This window comes from Periplaneta americana, chromosome 10 (assembly GCF_040183065.1).
Source record: "Periplaneta americana isolate PAMFEO1 chromosome 10, P.americana_PAMFEO1_priV1, whole genome shotgun sequence".
Taxonomy (NCBI): Eukaryota; Metazoa; Arthropoda; class Insecta; order Blattodea; family Blattidae; genus Periplaneta; species Periplaneta americana.
Window position 1 is genome coordinate 113,849,977 of NC_091126.1, and position 15,879 is coordinate 113,865,855.

Sequence of the window (15,879 nt, forward strand, 5' to 3'; positions counted from 1 at the left end):
AATGTCAAAAGAAAGTGATTTGAGATTGAGACTTATACCCTTCAAACCTGATATACAGTAGACTTCCTGATTGAAAGCAAACAGTGTCACAGATCACACTGTTATTTATTTTTAATTTACATCTTGGTGATGTTTTAAGTTTTGTACAACATTCACAAAACATCTATATCGAATTCTATGTATTACTTTTTTTTTAATAGTAATACTTAATAATATTATGTTAAGTCAATAAGTAACTCACTATTATATTAATTTTAATGTGTAGGAAATGAAATAATAACAAACGAATGTTAAATTCCAATTGAGTAAAATTTTATGGGTTTAAGTTCGCAGTGAAAGACCTGCCCTTGGCCAGAACACTGAATGAATGAAAATCTCAAGTATAATGTGGGTCGTGAAAAATCTCGAAGATTTTGGTGAGTTGCATGTCATTGAAGTTTGGGAACTGCTGCATTGAGAAATTGCTCTACACAGACAATATGCCCAGAATAATTTCTTTTTGGTACCAGGAATGCTGGAACGTGTATTTCTATGAAAATCTTGGAACTCAAATCTGTTTTTCAATATCACAATTAATTTCTCTCACTATTTTGTGTAATGAGGAAGTCAAATTGGTGTATGTTCCAAAATTAATTCTTATTGTCTAATAAAATCAATAAAATATTAATATATTGTATATATAAATAATCTAAGTAGTGATCATAAAATAAGTTACATTCCCCACATGTATGGGGTATGGATGACAATTATAAAAGTCTGATAACGTTCTAAAACCCATATGATCATTTATAGATTAGTGCTTAAAAAAAAAAAAAAAAAACTCAAGAGTATCTTAATATACTGGCTTACCACAAGGCTTTGTGCTACAACCTTTACTATTCTCTATTTATATTAATGATATTTGTTCTAATCTAACACACTGCCGACACCATATTTATGCTGATGATATACAAATCTATCTCCATACTCGACCTAACTACATAAATTACGCTATAACTAAAGTAAATGATGACTTGAATTCCATATCCTTACGATCGAAAATGTACAGACTTAATTTAAATGCTAATTGCAGGCTATCTTAATAGTACATCAAAGATCCAAGTGTGACAAACAAAATTTGCCACAGATAATTGTAAATAATACCACTATTCCATACAGCTCGACTGTGCAGAACCTAGAAATTTATATGGACTGTCACCTGGAATGGAATGTACAGAATCACACTTCCAAAAAAATATTTTCGATCATTCATTAAAGCAAATGAAGTTACTTTCTTCCTGATAATCTAAAATTAATCCTTGTACAAACACTCGTAATGCCATACTTCGACTACTGCGATGTCATATTAAGTAACCTAAATGCAAATTTGAGCAGCAGGGTACAACGTGTGCATAATGCATGTGACTGTTACATTTGCAATGTTCGTAAGTATGATCATGTTTCCTCGTCTTTTCAAACTGTCTTAAGGCTAAGTGATCGACAGGCCTTGTATTCTCTTATGCTCTTATTTCAAATTCTACACACTGCTACACCAATCTCATTTTAAAATTTATCTGTATATCATCGGCTAAGTTCCAGGTCTCATCGCAAAAATTTGCTCATTATACTCTGCCACAAGACACCTTTATATTCTCCATCCTATACAGTTTCAGTTGCTACAAACTGGAACTTGCTTCCGAGTGAGGTAAGAGGCTGTAGATAAAAAGTACATATATTCTTGCTTAAAAGATTAATTACTAATTAATATTTGTTACTTATAATTAGGGACCGGATTTGTAGGTTTTTACCTATTTTTTTTCCTTGCTTCTGAACTCCTAATCTCGTCAATATTCAATACTTTTTCGAATCATGACCATTGGAGGCATATATGTGAATTTAGAGGGAGAGGGAGGGAGGAGGAAGGGGGTGGGGAGAGGGAGAGTTGGGGAGAAGGCGAGAGGGGGCAGGGACAGGGGGAGAGAGACAGATATATATAAATTTAAATTAGGTTTATTTAATGACGCTAGCAACTGCAGAAGTTATATTAGAGTCACCGGTGTGCCAGAATTTTGTCCCGCAGGAGTTCTTTTACATACCAGTAAATCTACTGACATGAGCCTGTCGCATTTAAGCCCACTAAAATGCCACTGACCTGAGTTGGGATCGAACCCGCAGCCTCGAGCACAGAAGGCCAGCGCTATACCAACTATGCTACCGAGGCAGACTATATACCGGGTGTTTCAGACCACCCGCATCAGCCTTTTTTCTCGAAAACTATATGATACTGGTTGTTCATAAAAAAATTTTGATAACCAGAACCTATGTAAAGAATTGATTGGTAGTAGTACCATTTCCCATAACAAAGCGGAAGTAGAGGTACCTGTGGTCAACTTCGAAATTTCAAATGAGAACATGGGTCATTGAAGGTAGGCTACCATTGAAAACTACTTTTAAAAAGAAAGAACTTTTACTGAAACTGTTATCTTCTGAGAAATGCTGTATGTTGTTTATGTACGTACACTCTTCATAGTAAGTGTTCAAAATGTATGCCACCCTGTGCTAAATGTTCTGCTCACCTCCTAACATCTGTTATTGGACTTCAGTACAGGCTTCCCTAATTCTTTGTTTCATGTCTTCTCTAGTTGTTGGACGCACCTGGTAGACCATGTCTTTAGTTCTCCCCCACAAGAAGGCTTGCCCATGACTCAGGATTGCACCATAATGCAGTGTTTAGAATTCTGAAAGACAACAAATTTCATTCATACCATATTCATCTCCATCATGAACTTGGAGGAAATGACTTCCAGACTAGTGTCGATTTCTGCAACTGGTTTCCAAACACAGACCCTGATTTTGAGTTCAGAATTCTGTGGACTGATGAGGCAACTTTCAAAAGTAATGGTCAGGTGAATCTCTACAATGCCCATTACTGGTCTATGGTTAATCCACACTGGCTATGTGAAGTGGATTACAAGCATGTGTGGAGCTTCAACACATGGTGTGGCCTTCTCAGACACCGAGTAATAGGTCCATACTTTTTTGAGGAGAACTTGAATGGTAGAATGTGCACTTCCTTCGAAACATTATGCACCAGTTGCTTCATTATGTTCCCCTTGCGCTTCGGTTAATGATGTAGCTTCAGTACGATGGCTGTATGGTTCACTTTTCACGTAGGGCTCGATGAGTTATTAACTAGTAACTTGGCCAGCCCGATCTCCTAACTTCGCTCCAAATGACTTCTTCTTGTGGGAGAGAATTAAAATACGTTCTACCAGGTGCGTTCAACAACTAGAGAAGACATGAAACAAAGAATCTGAGAAGCCTTTGGGTCTCTCAGCTGTGCTGAAGTGCAATCACGGATGTTATGAGATGATCAAAACATTGTTTAGCACAGGGTGGCGTACATTTTGAACACTTACTATGAAGAGTGTACGTACATAAACAAATACAGGTTTTCTCAGAAGATAACATTTTTGTTGCTTTGTGAGTAAACAATAAAAGTTAGAAAAAAAAAAGTTTCAGTAAAAGTTGTTTCTTTTTAAAAGTAGTTTCCAATGGTACCTTCTATGACGCATGTTCTCATTTGAAATTTCGAAGTTGACCACACGTACCCCTATGGGAAATGATACTATCACCAATCGATTCTTTACATAGGTTTCACTTATCAAAATTTTTTTATGAACAACTAGTAGCGCACATGCGCACATGCACGTGCACGCGCACGCGCACACGCCACGCACACACACACACACACAAAAAAAATTGTCAGTTACCATGAGCACCTGCTGCAGTGGCAGTGATGAAATCTGCACTTATGACGTCATGTGCTGTCAAATAACCATTTCATCCTTCAAATGTATTTTGAGAGAAAATAGAATAAACTTCTCAGTCGAGAATCTTGTAAAGAATTTGGTCATATATTGCAACCAGGAACAGTAGCAGTAAATAAAGTTGTTTTGTTTGTTTGTTACTTTTTAAAATAATTCTTGATCAGTTTGAACACATTTAATTCAAAAGTTGTGTGTACTGTACCTTTTATCTATTGAAAATTTATATTTATATGGTTATATCAAGGCAAATTATATTAGATAAAATGTTTATTGTTACAATAATTTATTCAAACTACAAATTATATTAAAGGAGAAGAAGCAAACATTTCGAATCTTATTAATTTTTATAAATAGTTTGGTAAATAGCCTGATAAATTTTGATGTATCATGTACAGCTTAGTCGTAATCTTGCAGCATGGACAAACAAATATCTCCATAAGTAACTTCATATTACATTAACATTTAACAACTTTGCATTCAGTAAAAGTAAAATTGAAACACATATCTCGTTTCAGACATTTCTATGAATTCTAACGTCCACCAACAAACATTATGACCAAGTTATTATCCATCTATACTTAACTATTACTGCTGGACACATAATTACGAAATACATATTCACTAGATCTCTGATCAGATAACTGATAACAACTGTCAGCATATATCACACATATAATTTTAACACTTACGTACTACAATTGAATCGACTTTTGCAAAAAGGACACATGTTACAAATTTAATGTTTTGAGATATTCAAGAAAAACATAATAGCAGGTAGGAAACTTAAAATTGGAACTTGATATTCTTGTTACATGAAGTTAGCTACAAATGTGACTGATATATGTTATAATTTACTCATATTATTATTCCATTGGTCCAACATACAAAATAATATATTGTGACATATGTCCTTTTTGCAGATAATTATATTGTTAAATAAAGAATAAAAATAATCGTTTATTATAATGAATATATCTTAGAACAATATTGATTATTTTTATCATAGTTAATCGATATATTGCCTTTTGAGGCTACATTCAGTATTTTATAATATATTTTATAAAATTCATGAGTTTATTGTCATTAAATTTGACCAAATCCAATGTAAGTAGAAAACCTCCTGCACTGGAATGAACGGGAGAGGTGCGTTCTGCATGTAGTCGAAGGCAAGAACAGCAGTGTCATCATCTTCATTTTTTCCACTCTCTTTCATGACTGTGTAAAACTTTTTTGCTCAACATTTATGAATGATGAGCTCTGCTGCTGCTGTTCGTTTGACATTTTCATTAAGATGTGGAGATCTCAGTTTGGCACCCAACATTTCACACTCACTACATACATCTATTTGCGGCCTTCCAAATGAGAGATTAAAATTTTCTTCGAAATACCAGAGAAGTATGACAAAAATAAATATTTCATTTTCCACAAAAAGGACACACATACAGAACAAGTTACCTTTTTGCAGATAACAAGATACTGAATGTACAATAATACTGAAATGAGGCATGGAACAAAAAGTACTTTACAGCAATCGATGTGGCCATCCATTAAGTTACAGTTTCCATGAAAAAACCGATTTTGACAAAATTGTAACATATGTCCTTTTTGCAAAAGTCGATTCAATTAATTTATTCGACATATGTTTTTCCAACTGCTTTTTAATTGTATTTTAACTATTTTATCTAATATTTAAGACATATCTATTGTGCATACTATTGTATATTTCTGGTTTTTCCATATTGAACAATGATGTGCAAATGCCTCATGCTTCTAAAAAAATTCACCAGAGTTTCTAGTCTTCATCGCAATGTTATAATTCATGCATGTTGTATGTTGTTAACCAGATATTTCATAATATGTTCCTGTTATGTTCATATGAGACCTGATGATGCTGTAAGGCGAAAGCAGTCGACATAAAATCAAATAAAATATATTTATACTCAATGAAATAATTCATTGTGTAAAAGTAATAAGTGTAGACTGAACAGTAACCTAACATAATTCATTTATATAATAATTTTTATGTTTTGGTGTTAATCGAGCCATGTGGGCTGCCATATTACTACAATAATAATTACTGAAACATTTGTAACGAGATTTTTATAATGAAAGCTGACATAGACCTATTATTTATTATTAGCACGAGACCTAAATTTTAAAAATTTCATGTATGCAGAGTGTCATGATTATATTTCAAAGAAGCCTGATGTTTGGCGTAACATTGATATTTGAGAGACGTATAATTGAGTTTCATTCGTAGTTGTTATTCTTTGTATGTTTAAATATTTTGAGAAAATGTAAAAATAAATGTAGTTATGATATACAACAGTGGTCGTCAGCACTCGCTGAAATGTGCAAAGGGTAAGCAGTGCCGTCCCATGTGCACCATCATGCAGCACGGAGAGATAGAGAGCATACCCGCTAGCAGCTACGGAGTGCACCATAGTGCACTGCGTTTTCCGCAGGTAAGAGATTCTAGCCCCAGCATGCTCTGTGCTGACCACCCCTGATATACCTTTTACTTGCATTTTAGATTTGGATACTCAATTTTTCTACATTAATCTACAATGTCCTACATAATGGTGTAATGCCCTACATTTTGAACCACTGTTTCCTACATTTCGTTAAAATAATCTGGTAACCCTACCCTAGCATAGGAAGCTGACACACTAATTCAGGAGTTCTCAGACTGTGATATGCATAGCAGCAGTGTTCTTTTTTACTTGGTTGTTTAAAGACGCTGTATAAACTACTGGGTTATTTAGTGTCGATGGAACTGGAGATAGTGAGATGGTAAGTATTTGGCGAGATGAGGTTGAAGATTCGCCATAGTTTACTTGACATTCGCCTTACAGTTGGGGAAAACTTCGGAAAAAAACCAACCAGGTAATCAGCCCAAGTGGAAATCAAACCAATGCCCAAGCGCAACTCCAAGTCAGCAGTAAAACTTGCTACTATTTGAGCTATGCCAGTGGCTAGCACCAGTGATATGTTGGTCCATAAATGGTACACCTTTAAATTTGTAAAAATATCCAATTGCTTTATTTCAAAGTGCACTACAAGTACTCGTCAGTCAGTATCCAAGTAAGTCAACTGTCAATTTTTCAGTACTATTGTTAGCAACAGTAACAAGTGTTTTTTTTTTGCTTCAGTTTTTTCATTATCCACTCTAAAAAGAAAACAAATTTCGATGTTTGCTTGTGGTTTAAAGCTTTGCTGAGGAAAACAATATTCGTCTCAATCCTGAAGTGGTGGCTTTGATACAGAGTACTGCCATTATTTCAGAACAGATTTCTGAGCTGGATATCTTACACATGTTAGTTCAGGGATTTGGTTAAAAAATCATTTATTCTCGTGAGGAAAAGTTCACCTTCAAATATTTCTGCTAAAAATAGTTATCTGAACTTATATCTTACAATGGCCTTCATACATTTTCTAGAACAAATCTTCCGGATTTTTGGATAAAAAAAGTAAGTAGCTTCCCTACACTGACTACAAATTCAATCAATTTTTTTTTACGAAGATATACTAAAGTTCGAAACCCAGTGTTAAGAAAACAAAGATATTCCCTCATTAAGAACATATTTTGTAATTCGTAAAACTAATAAATTTAATTATGAATGTACTTTAATTCATGACAACTCCATAATTTCTTCTATCAGGTGGTATGAGTCTTCAGTACAGTCAATTAGAGGTATTCAGAGAAAAAAATTAGAACCTCTGTTCTGACCCATTTGGCTTAACAGTGCGGCAAACTATGTTTACTAGCTAGGCTATAAAAGTGATATATTTCATGACGTTAAAGCATAAGTACGGAATATGAACTTACCTCTGAGGAATATAAAACATGTCGGAAGTTGCTGGTTTTCTCAACTCTCCACTGTACACTGGCCAGAGTCCACTTAATATTCTAAATAGAGATGACTTTCCACAGCCATTAGGGCCAGTTATGAGCAGATGCATACCAGGGGTGACAGTAAGAGTTAGGTTAGGACAGACCACATCACAATTGGGCGTCACAATTGGCACATCTTTAAGGACAATCGTTCCATCTGTCGTCTCGCAAACAGTACCTTGAAAAGTACAAACATACATAATTTCACAACCTGAAGTACAAACTTAGAAATTATGTTCATATCTACATGCCTCATCAAAAAATCAGATATGAAGATACGAGTTATTTACATACAACATGCAGTCCAACAATTAATTATGAATCATTGTTGAAGTTCACTTAAAAACCTCATTTGATTCCACATATTTTTTACATTGTACTACTAACGACAGGACTTCATAAAGTCTCCATAATCAAAATTTGCAATTATATTGCATGAAATGCATTACACAGGTAAGTTACAGTTATGTACACATATTTGTATTGTATATATGTATTGGGATCAGGCCTGCCCCAAACGAATTTCTTACACAGCACCACTTATGATAGTGGCATCCCCCATGCCCCCATCCGGTTTTTCAAGGTTCTGGGTCTCTTAAAATCTGAAACCTAAATAATCCATTATAATAATTAGGCCTATATTAAAAGACTTATCACACTTGAAGACTCCATCCAGCAACATCCCTGATGAAAGTTAATGTTAATGTTATTCTAGTTCCGTCCATCACACTGTATCAAATGTTTTTAAACACTTATTACTTTCAAAACTTCACATTAACTTTTAATACACACTAATGTGTTAAGAGTTTTTTTTTAAGAAGACACTTTTATCACACTACAAAAAGTTAAACTACCCTATATCCTCACACAAATTTTCCGCGTTTGGCTTTATTTTCTGCGAAAGTATAAATGATTTGAGAGAGATCCAAGTTTTTGACAACTTCATTCTCAATAAAGATGCTAGCTAAAGCTTACAATCTGTCCTGACTCATTGTACAGTGCAAATGTGATTTTATTAATTTTAACTTAATCAAGCTCCACTGCACATTCAACAAAATCCTAAGACATATCCAAATGATGGGAAAATAGTCCAGTGTGTTGTGATTGAAATTGAAATTCAAAGACTGAATGGATTTCTATGATGTCATTATTCACTACTGCCTGTAAATGTATTAGTTTATTGTAGAGCTCCTGGACATTAATATCACTTTCTATTGTACAGAATTTTATTTTGGACTTCTTTTTTCTTTCCAACCATGTTGGCACCATTAATAATAATAATAATAATAATAATAATAATAATAATAATAATAATAATAATAAAGGTGCGCCTGATAAGGCATTTGAAATCTAGACTAGACGACATTTCGGAAGGTGGTCAGCTGCCATATCCGCCGTAGCATTTCTGGTATGTGACATCACAAGCTTATACAGTAGAACCAATCGGAATCAATCTATAACAAGTACTTCCCGAGTTCGTTTGTTCACGTGTGAGTGTTTCAATACAATGAATAAGTAAAACTAACATTTACTGTGTGTGTGTGTGTGTGTGTGTGTGTGTGTGTGTGTGTAAGATAAATAAATGGAAGAAGAGACTGTAAAAAGACAAGTATTGTACAGGCAGGCGCGAAAAATAGTGTTTAAGGTGTATAATTACTTTAAAAACGTTGAAGAGCAGAATGCTGCTGGCCATCTTGATGCTGGCTACAATGTTGTCAATACGCAAGAAACGACTGCAGAAGCATGTGGCGTAGGATTGAGAACTGTCCAAAGAATATTGTTAGCGAAAGAAAGAGGGCTTGTTTGGTGTCATGCTTACAGTAATCAACGGCTAAGGTCATTATTGTCTTTTGATAATTTAAATTCTCTCCTGCGCTATTTGTATTGTATGTGCTCGTGAAGTACGATGTGGTAATGTTGTACACTGCCTTGCTCTCTCTATCTGTCTCTCCCGAAGCAAACGCTAGCAGACTACTGCCTTCCGAATTGCCGTCGACTCTAGTTTAGATCAGTTCTTAGCGTATTCACTTAGAGTCTTATTGTTATTCGAGCACTTTGTTTGGTGGTATCTTTCACATTTTAAATTGCACAATTCACATACATAACTTTCACATGGTTCGTGGTAACTTTTTGTCTTGCACAACTTATGGTGAAAACCATGTATTGCGAAGCGGGTTATTACATGTCTTTGAGTCTGATTTTCTTTTGCTCAGTTCCTATCTACCATGGCAACCGTGGCGTAGAAATTGGGATTTATCATATAGTGTTTCTCTTTTCTCCTTTCTAGAAGGTCTCTGTATGGCTGTGTTGATTGCAGTAGTATTTGGAGTCTGATGTCTTCTACATAGAAATTTTCTCTGGCCATCTCGTACATTACCCTTGAAGATGCGTTTCTTCCTATTCCTAGAGTGCATTTGAGAAAGCGTGCTTTGACTTTCTCTATTCTCTCTAGGTCAGTGAGGGTTAGTTTCTTCCATATGAGGGTGATTCCATATGTCACTATTGGTGTGATGACTGTCTTCAGTAGCACCATTGCTGTTTATCTTGTAAATTTCTCTCGTGGCTGCTGCTGTTCTTTCCTGGATGTGGTAGTTGAATGAGTTGGTTGTCGATTGCAGGGTTACCCCTAGATATTTGAAGTTGTTTATGGTTGTTAGCGGTGTGTCATTCAGCATGAGCATGTCTGTTGCTGACGTCCTCCCTCCTTTCTTAAATGCCATTTGGTAAGTTTTCTCTTTATTTATGTGAAATTTGTTCTGTTGTATCCAGTCCTCTTTTTGGAGATCTTACTTGTTGATGCTTCCCAGTATCATGTCATCTGCATATATGACAAGAGCTGTTTCAGGCGAATTTTCAGTTATTTGATTAACATCAGCTGTTACGATGTTCAATAGCAGGTGACTTATGAGGTCTCCCTGTAGGACTCCGTTTGTATGCCTTATGGGGTTCGATTTTGCTACCTAATCATCAATTATTACTGTGTTGCATGCCAGAATGTTGTGGATTGTGTTGTTAAGGAGATGCATTTCACCTAACATGCTTCTTAATTTTGTTGTTTTTATTTCCCTGTCCAGAAGGACGAAAGCCTTCTTGAAGTGTATGAAGACTGCGTAATATTTCCCTCTAGGTTTCTTTATGGCCTCTGTTATATTCTCCAGTAAATGTTCAACTGCTTGGATCATACTTCTTCCTGGTGTGAAGCAGAATTGACATTCCAGCATCCTCGATTCCTTCTGTAGTCTTCTTGTTAAAATTTTCATATATATATATATATATCTTGGAAATGTTGTTTTCTAATGCAATGCCCCTGTAAGTATTTGGAGCCTCTGGGTCGCTTTTCCCTTTGTGCATTATTTTTATTATTGACGTTCTCCAGATCTCAGGGATTATTGTCGGTGTTTAGGCAGCTACAGTAGCGTGCAAATTAATCTGAACAACGTAATTACTTATGCAAAAACACTCAAACAAGATAAAAAAAGGATCTAAGACATATCTCACTAATCTATATGGCCTCCCTTGTTCCTAATGACAGCTCTGAAACGATTTGGCATGGATTCCACTAATTTCCCACAAATATTTTCATTTCTTCATCGCAAAACCATACACCAATGAGGGCAGAAATCATCTTCTCCTTTGTAGAACAATCCATTTTTTGCATTCTTCTTTTGCAAATTGACCACAAGTTCTCAATGGGGTTGATGTCGGGTGAGTTGCCTGGCCAGGGGAGTACCTGAATATTCTTCTTGTTGAAGAATTCTGTAGTTTTTCGAGACGTATGGCATGGTGCCAGGTCTTGTTGGAACACACCTCTGCCATCCGGAAATGATTTTTGCAGCTGGGGTACGATTCTGGTTTCCAATAAGTGAATATATTTGTCAGAATTCATCATTCCCTTGATAGATATTAATGCTCCAGGCCCATCATGTGTAAAACAACCCCAAAACATTACTTTAGGGGGGTATTTGGGTGCTTGTTGGAGATGAGCTGCTGTTACTTTTTCGGATCCTTTCCGTACGTAAGAAACACGGTGGCCGTGGACCTCGAAATGAGATTCATCAGAAAAAAGTACATTCTTCCAGTCATTCACTGTCCAGTGTTGATATAATTTTGCCCACATTAAGCGTTTTTTGCACATAACAGTTGCTTCTTAATAGGTTTATGAGCCATTTGTCCAGCTTCCAAAAGCCTACGCCGCACTGTTGTGACGTGAATATTCGCCCCAGTGGTAGCCATTAACTCGCGGGTTAAGTCGACAGCAGTTAGTCTAGGATTTAATTTACTTTTCCTGACAATTAAATGATCATCTGCAGGTGAAGTCTTCCTTTTCCAGCCACAGTTTCCTTTTTTCTGGGGTGTGATGGATCCAGTCTCCCTGTATCGTTTTATGATCGAATTAACAGTAGCCAAACCAATGTGACATTCTGCAGCAATTTGCCTCTGTGTCATAGAAGAATGCTCTACTAATGTTATAATTTTAGACCGTTTTCGTGGAGTTGTATCCATTTGTGAAGACGACAGAATGTACACAGGATTGCAGTATTAAGTCTTCAACACAACTGAAATGCTTATAAGTACAAAACGACAGGCAAAATGTCACATATTATAAAAAAAATAATAACGACAGACCTTCAACAATGGAATTACACGTACTACAGATGTCAATTAAAGTGGTATGAGCAGCTGTGAGGCCAACAATGACAGAAAATGTAAAAATATGTCTTGTTCGGATTAATTTGCACGCTACTGTACTGAATAACTCTGTCCAGAGTGGTGTGAGAATGTGTATTGAGTCCTTGATGATTTCCATGCAGATCCTGTCTGGCCCCAGGGCTCATTTGGGTTTTGACTTCATTATAGTTCCTCTGACTTTCTCTGCTGTTATTGGGCTCGCGAGTTGCCTGCCCTTTGGGGAGGTACCTATGATCTTGTTTAGGAGATCGGTGAAGTGCTTTTCCCATGCATCTATGGGTAGGACACTTGTCTGTGTTTTGTTTTTTTTTTCCTGAGGGCTAGCAAGGGATCGGATTTGGCTGTTTCTGCTTTTCTCTTGGCGTCTTCTTCTATATATTCTGCCCTTTTTTCTTTTAGGAGTGTTTTGTATTTTCTCCTCTTCTCTCCATAGTTCCTCAGCTGGGAATATCCTCCGTTCTCTCAGGCAATGTTTAAGGTGCTTAGGACCACTTTCCTTGCTCCATAACATTGTCTGTCGAACCAAGTTTGTGCTTTTCTTGGTTTCATTGGCACCATTATCATAACCTTGTTCTCTACAAATGAGAACCTAAATTCTAAATGTGCTAAGTGCTAATTTTTCAAATTAATTTTATTCAATCTAAAAAAGGACCATCTGTATGAGAATATCATACTAAATTGTCTTTGTCGTAGCTCAACTGTAGGGACTCATTCATGCACCAAAAGATAGTGTTGTAGGTATCTCAACATGCATTTTGCAGTGTGTTTTTCATCAATATCTCAGAAAGTTGTTTTTGGCACTTAGCACCTTTAGAATGTTAGGTCTTCAATTGTTCATATTAAGTCCACAACTTTCGATCCTTTCTAGAAGTGAAGTAGGTAACCCTTCCCCTGTTGAATCAAATATGGGACAGAAAGAAAGGAAATGTTCCTTAACTTGAATGAGTTCATCAGTTCAATCAACAAACTATAAAGTGAACGACAACTGTTCTTGGTGGCTAACATCAGGTGTACAGTCAAGTATCAATGTATATAGCTTTCTTAGTCTTTTTGATGATTTCATTCTTTACTTTGGTTCCAAGAAGTTGTATAAATCATTTTGGACAGTCTTATCCAGATAATGGTTATGGACAGTCTTACCAAGATAATGGTTATGAATTTCTTTTGACTGGATTTTTATGTGTTCTGCCATCACCAGGACATATTTTTCAAATAGTTGTACAAGTCCTAAAAAGTTGCCATTATTTTTTGCAAACAGCTTGTCATCGCTTCCCCGAATGCCAAATTACACCGAGATATAACAAAATAGTTATTTCAATCAAACATTCTAAAACCCCTCTCCAATGTTCTGACTCTTTTTATATTAGACTTTGATGCTGACCATCAATACCTTTATGATTACAAATATACTTTTCTGCATCATACCGCTTCTAAAAGTACTTACCGATGTGCTTCAAATAATTGTTAATTAGATTTTCGCCAAGTTTTGATCGAGAATTTTTAAACAGTTTGCGACAAAAACAATAAACCGACTTTTTGTTTCAAAATATTGAAGCCATTGCCAGCAGCATGTTTCATTATTGGCTAGTTTCCTTGTGCAATGATACAGAGAAAATCTGTGGATGTGATTTGTTGATTTATTTTCCTGATTTTTCTGAGCAATGAATGAAAACCGTGAATCAGAGTCAACTATTTTTCATGGCCCATGTGCAATGATCTGGTCTCAAATTTTAGGTGTGAGGCTGGGCCATAAACCTATGTCATTCAAATACTCAGATTGAAAATTATTTGCTAATGAAGCAGGTGTTAATGTGATTTCAGTGCTTTGTGTTGTAGTAGAGTCATTAGTATATTCTGGTTCACCAACGTTGGTAAAAATTTTATCCCAATTTTTAGCTAAGGAATCTTAGATAATAGCTACATTTGTATTCACCAACAAAATTATCTCAGTTAATTGGTATTATCTTGGTTTAAAACTTTACCAGAGATAAGTTGGCCGATAAAATAGGAAAAACTGAGATAATCGGAATAACAAGATGGCTCGTAGGCAACTAGAATATTTAATTAGTGAAAAAGAATGTGATGACGAAGAATATGGCCAAAAGTACAGGAGACGTCCTAGGAGGATAAAAAAACGGGCTACATACTTTCATGACTATGATGATACTGATTTTGTAACACATTTTAGGTTATCTAGAATTATAGCTTCATCAGTCTTATCCATGAGAGAAAAAAAAAAAAGATAATAATAATGTTTAATGCCAGAAAAATATAATGTCCTCGTGCTCAGAAGAGGATTCGAGACATAATAAATTTACATGCATTAATTGCAATAATTTTTTTTTATTGGGTTATTTTACGACGCTGTATCAACATCTAGGTTATTTAGCGTCTGAATGATATGAAGGTGATAATGCAGGTGAAATGAGTCCGGGGTCCAGCACCGAAAGTTACCCAGCATTTGCTCGTATTGGGTTGAGGGAAAACCCCGGAAAAAACCTCAACCAGGTAACTTGCCCCGACAGGAATTCGAACCCGGGCCACCTGGTTTCGCGGCCAGACGTGCTGGCCGTTACTCCACAGGTGTGGACTAATTGCAATAAAATTACATCTAAAATTTAATTTATTCATAACAAATTGCTTACATACATTTTCAAATTTAAAACTGTCTGAGTTAAATAGATGAGGGTATTTCTTTATTAATTTGTTTTACATTCTAGGGCCGATATTAGTACTATGATCATTAAACACTTGGGTTCAAACAATGCATTGTATCTGTACCTTTGGTTTTGTGTTTGAGTACATGATCTGGAATAAATGTGTGATTTTTATGTATAAAATTTAGTAATATGTTGATATAAATTTGATGTATTTTCAAGACTTTAAATTCTAAAAACAATTTGTCAGTAGCATAATCAATAGGTTTTTTAGACATATTCTCTGTAATAAATCTAGTGAATTAAGGTTAGTTTTATAAGTACTATCCCATCCTAATATTCCATACTGGGTTATAGACTGAAATAAGGCACGATATACTGTATGTAGTACTTCTACTTGTAAGTAATTTCGTAACTGAACAAAATAATATATCATTCTACGTAATTTGTTACAAAGATAGTTGATATGTTTGTCCCATTTCAGATGTTTACAGAAATAATTCCTAAATATTTAATCTCTGAAGATTCATCTATAATTGGATAATTACAGCTAATTGTGGAACAACCAAAATTGTGTAAACCTGGAATTTACAACAGATAAGTTCTAGATGAATATTCTACAATAACTATTGTTATAGTTACACAATTTATTTATGTGCATCCCGAAGAGGCTCGAGGAACCACTGGCATAACCCAGTCAACTGAAATGCTTGCCTGTCAAACCAGAGTTGTGCTCGAGCATGGATTCGAATCGCGCTTGGGTTGATTACCTGGTTGGGTTTTTCCGAGGTTTTCCCCAACCGTAAGGCCAATGTCAGGTAACCTATGG

General features: G+C 35.5%; 1 protein-coding gene across 1 annotated transcript in view; it reads right to left on the reverse strand.

Moving 5' to 3' along the window:
• Abcd1 (ATP binding cassette subfamily D) overlaps positions 1–15,879 on the reverse strand; it is a 397,244-nt gene that overhangs the window by 53,863 nt on the left and 327,502 nt on the right. Inside the window, exon 7 of the mRNA XM_069838061.1 lies at positions 7,639–7,882. Within this exon, the coding sequence (XP_069694162.1) occupies positions 7,639–7,882 (244 nt within the window). The remainder of the gene's footprint in view (positions 1–7,638; positions 7,883–15,879) is intronic.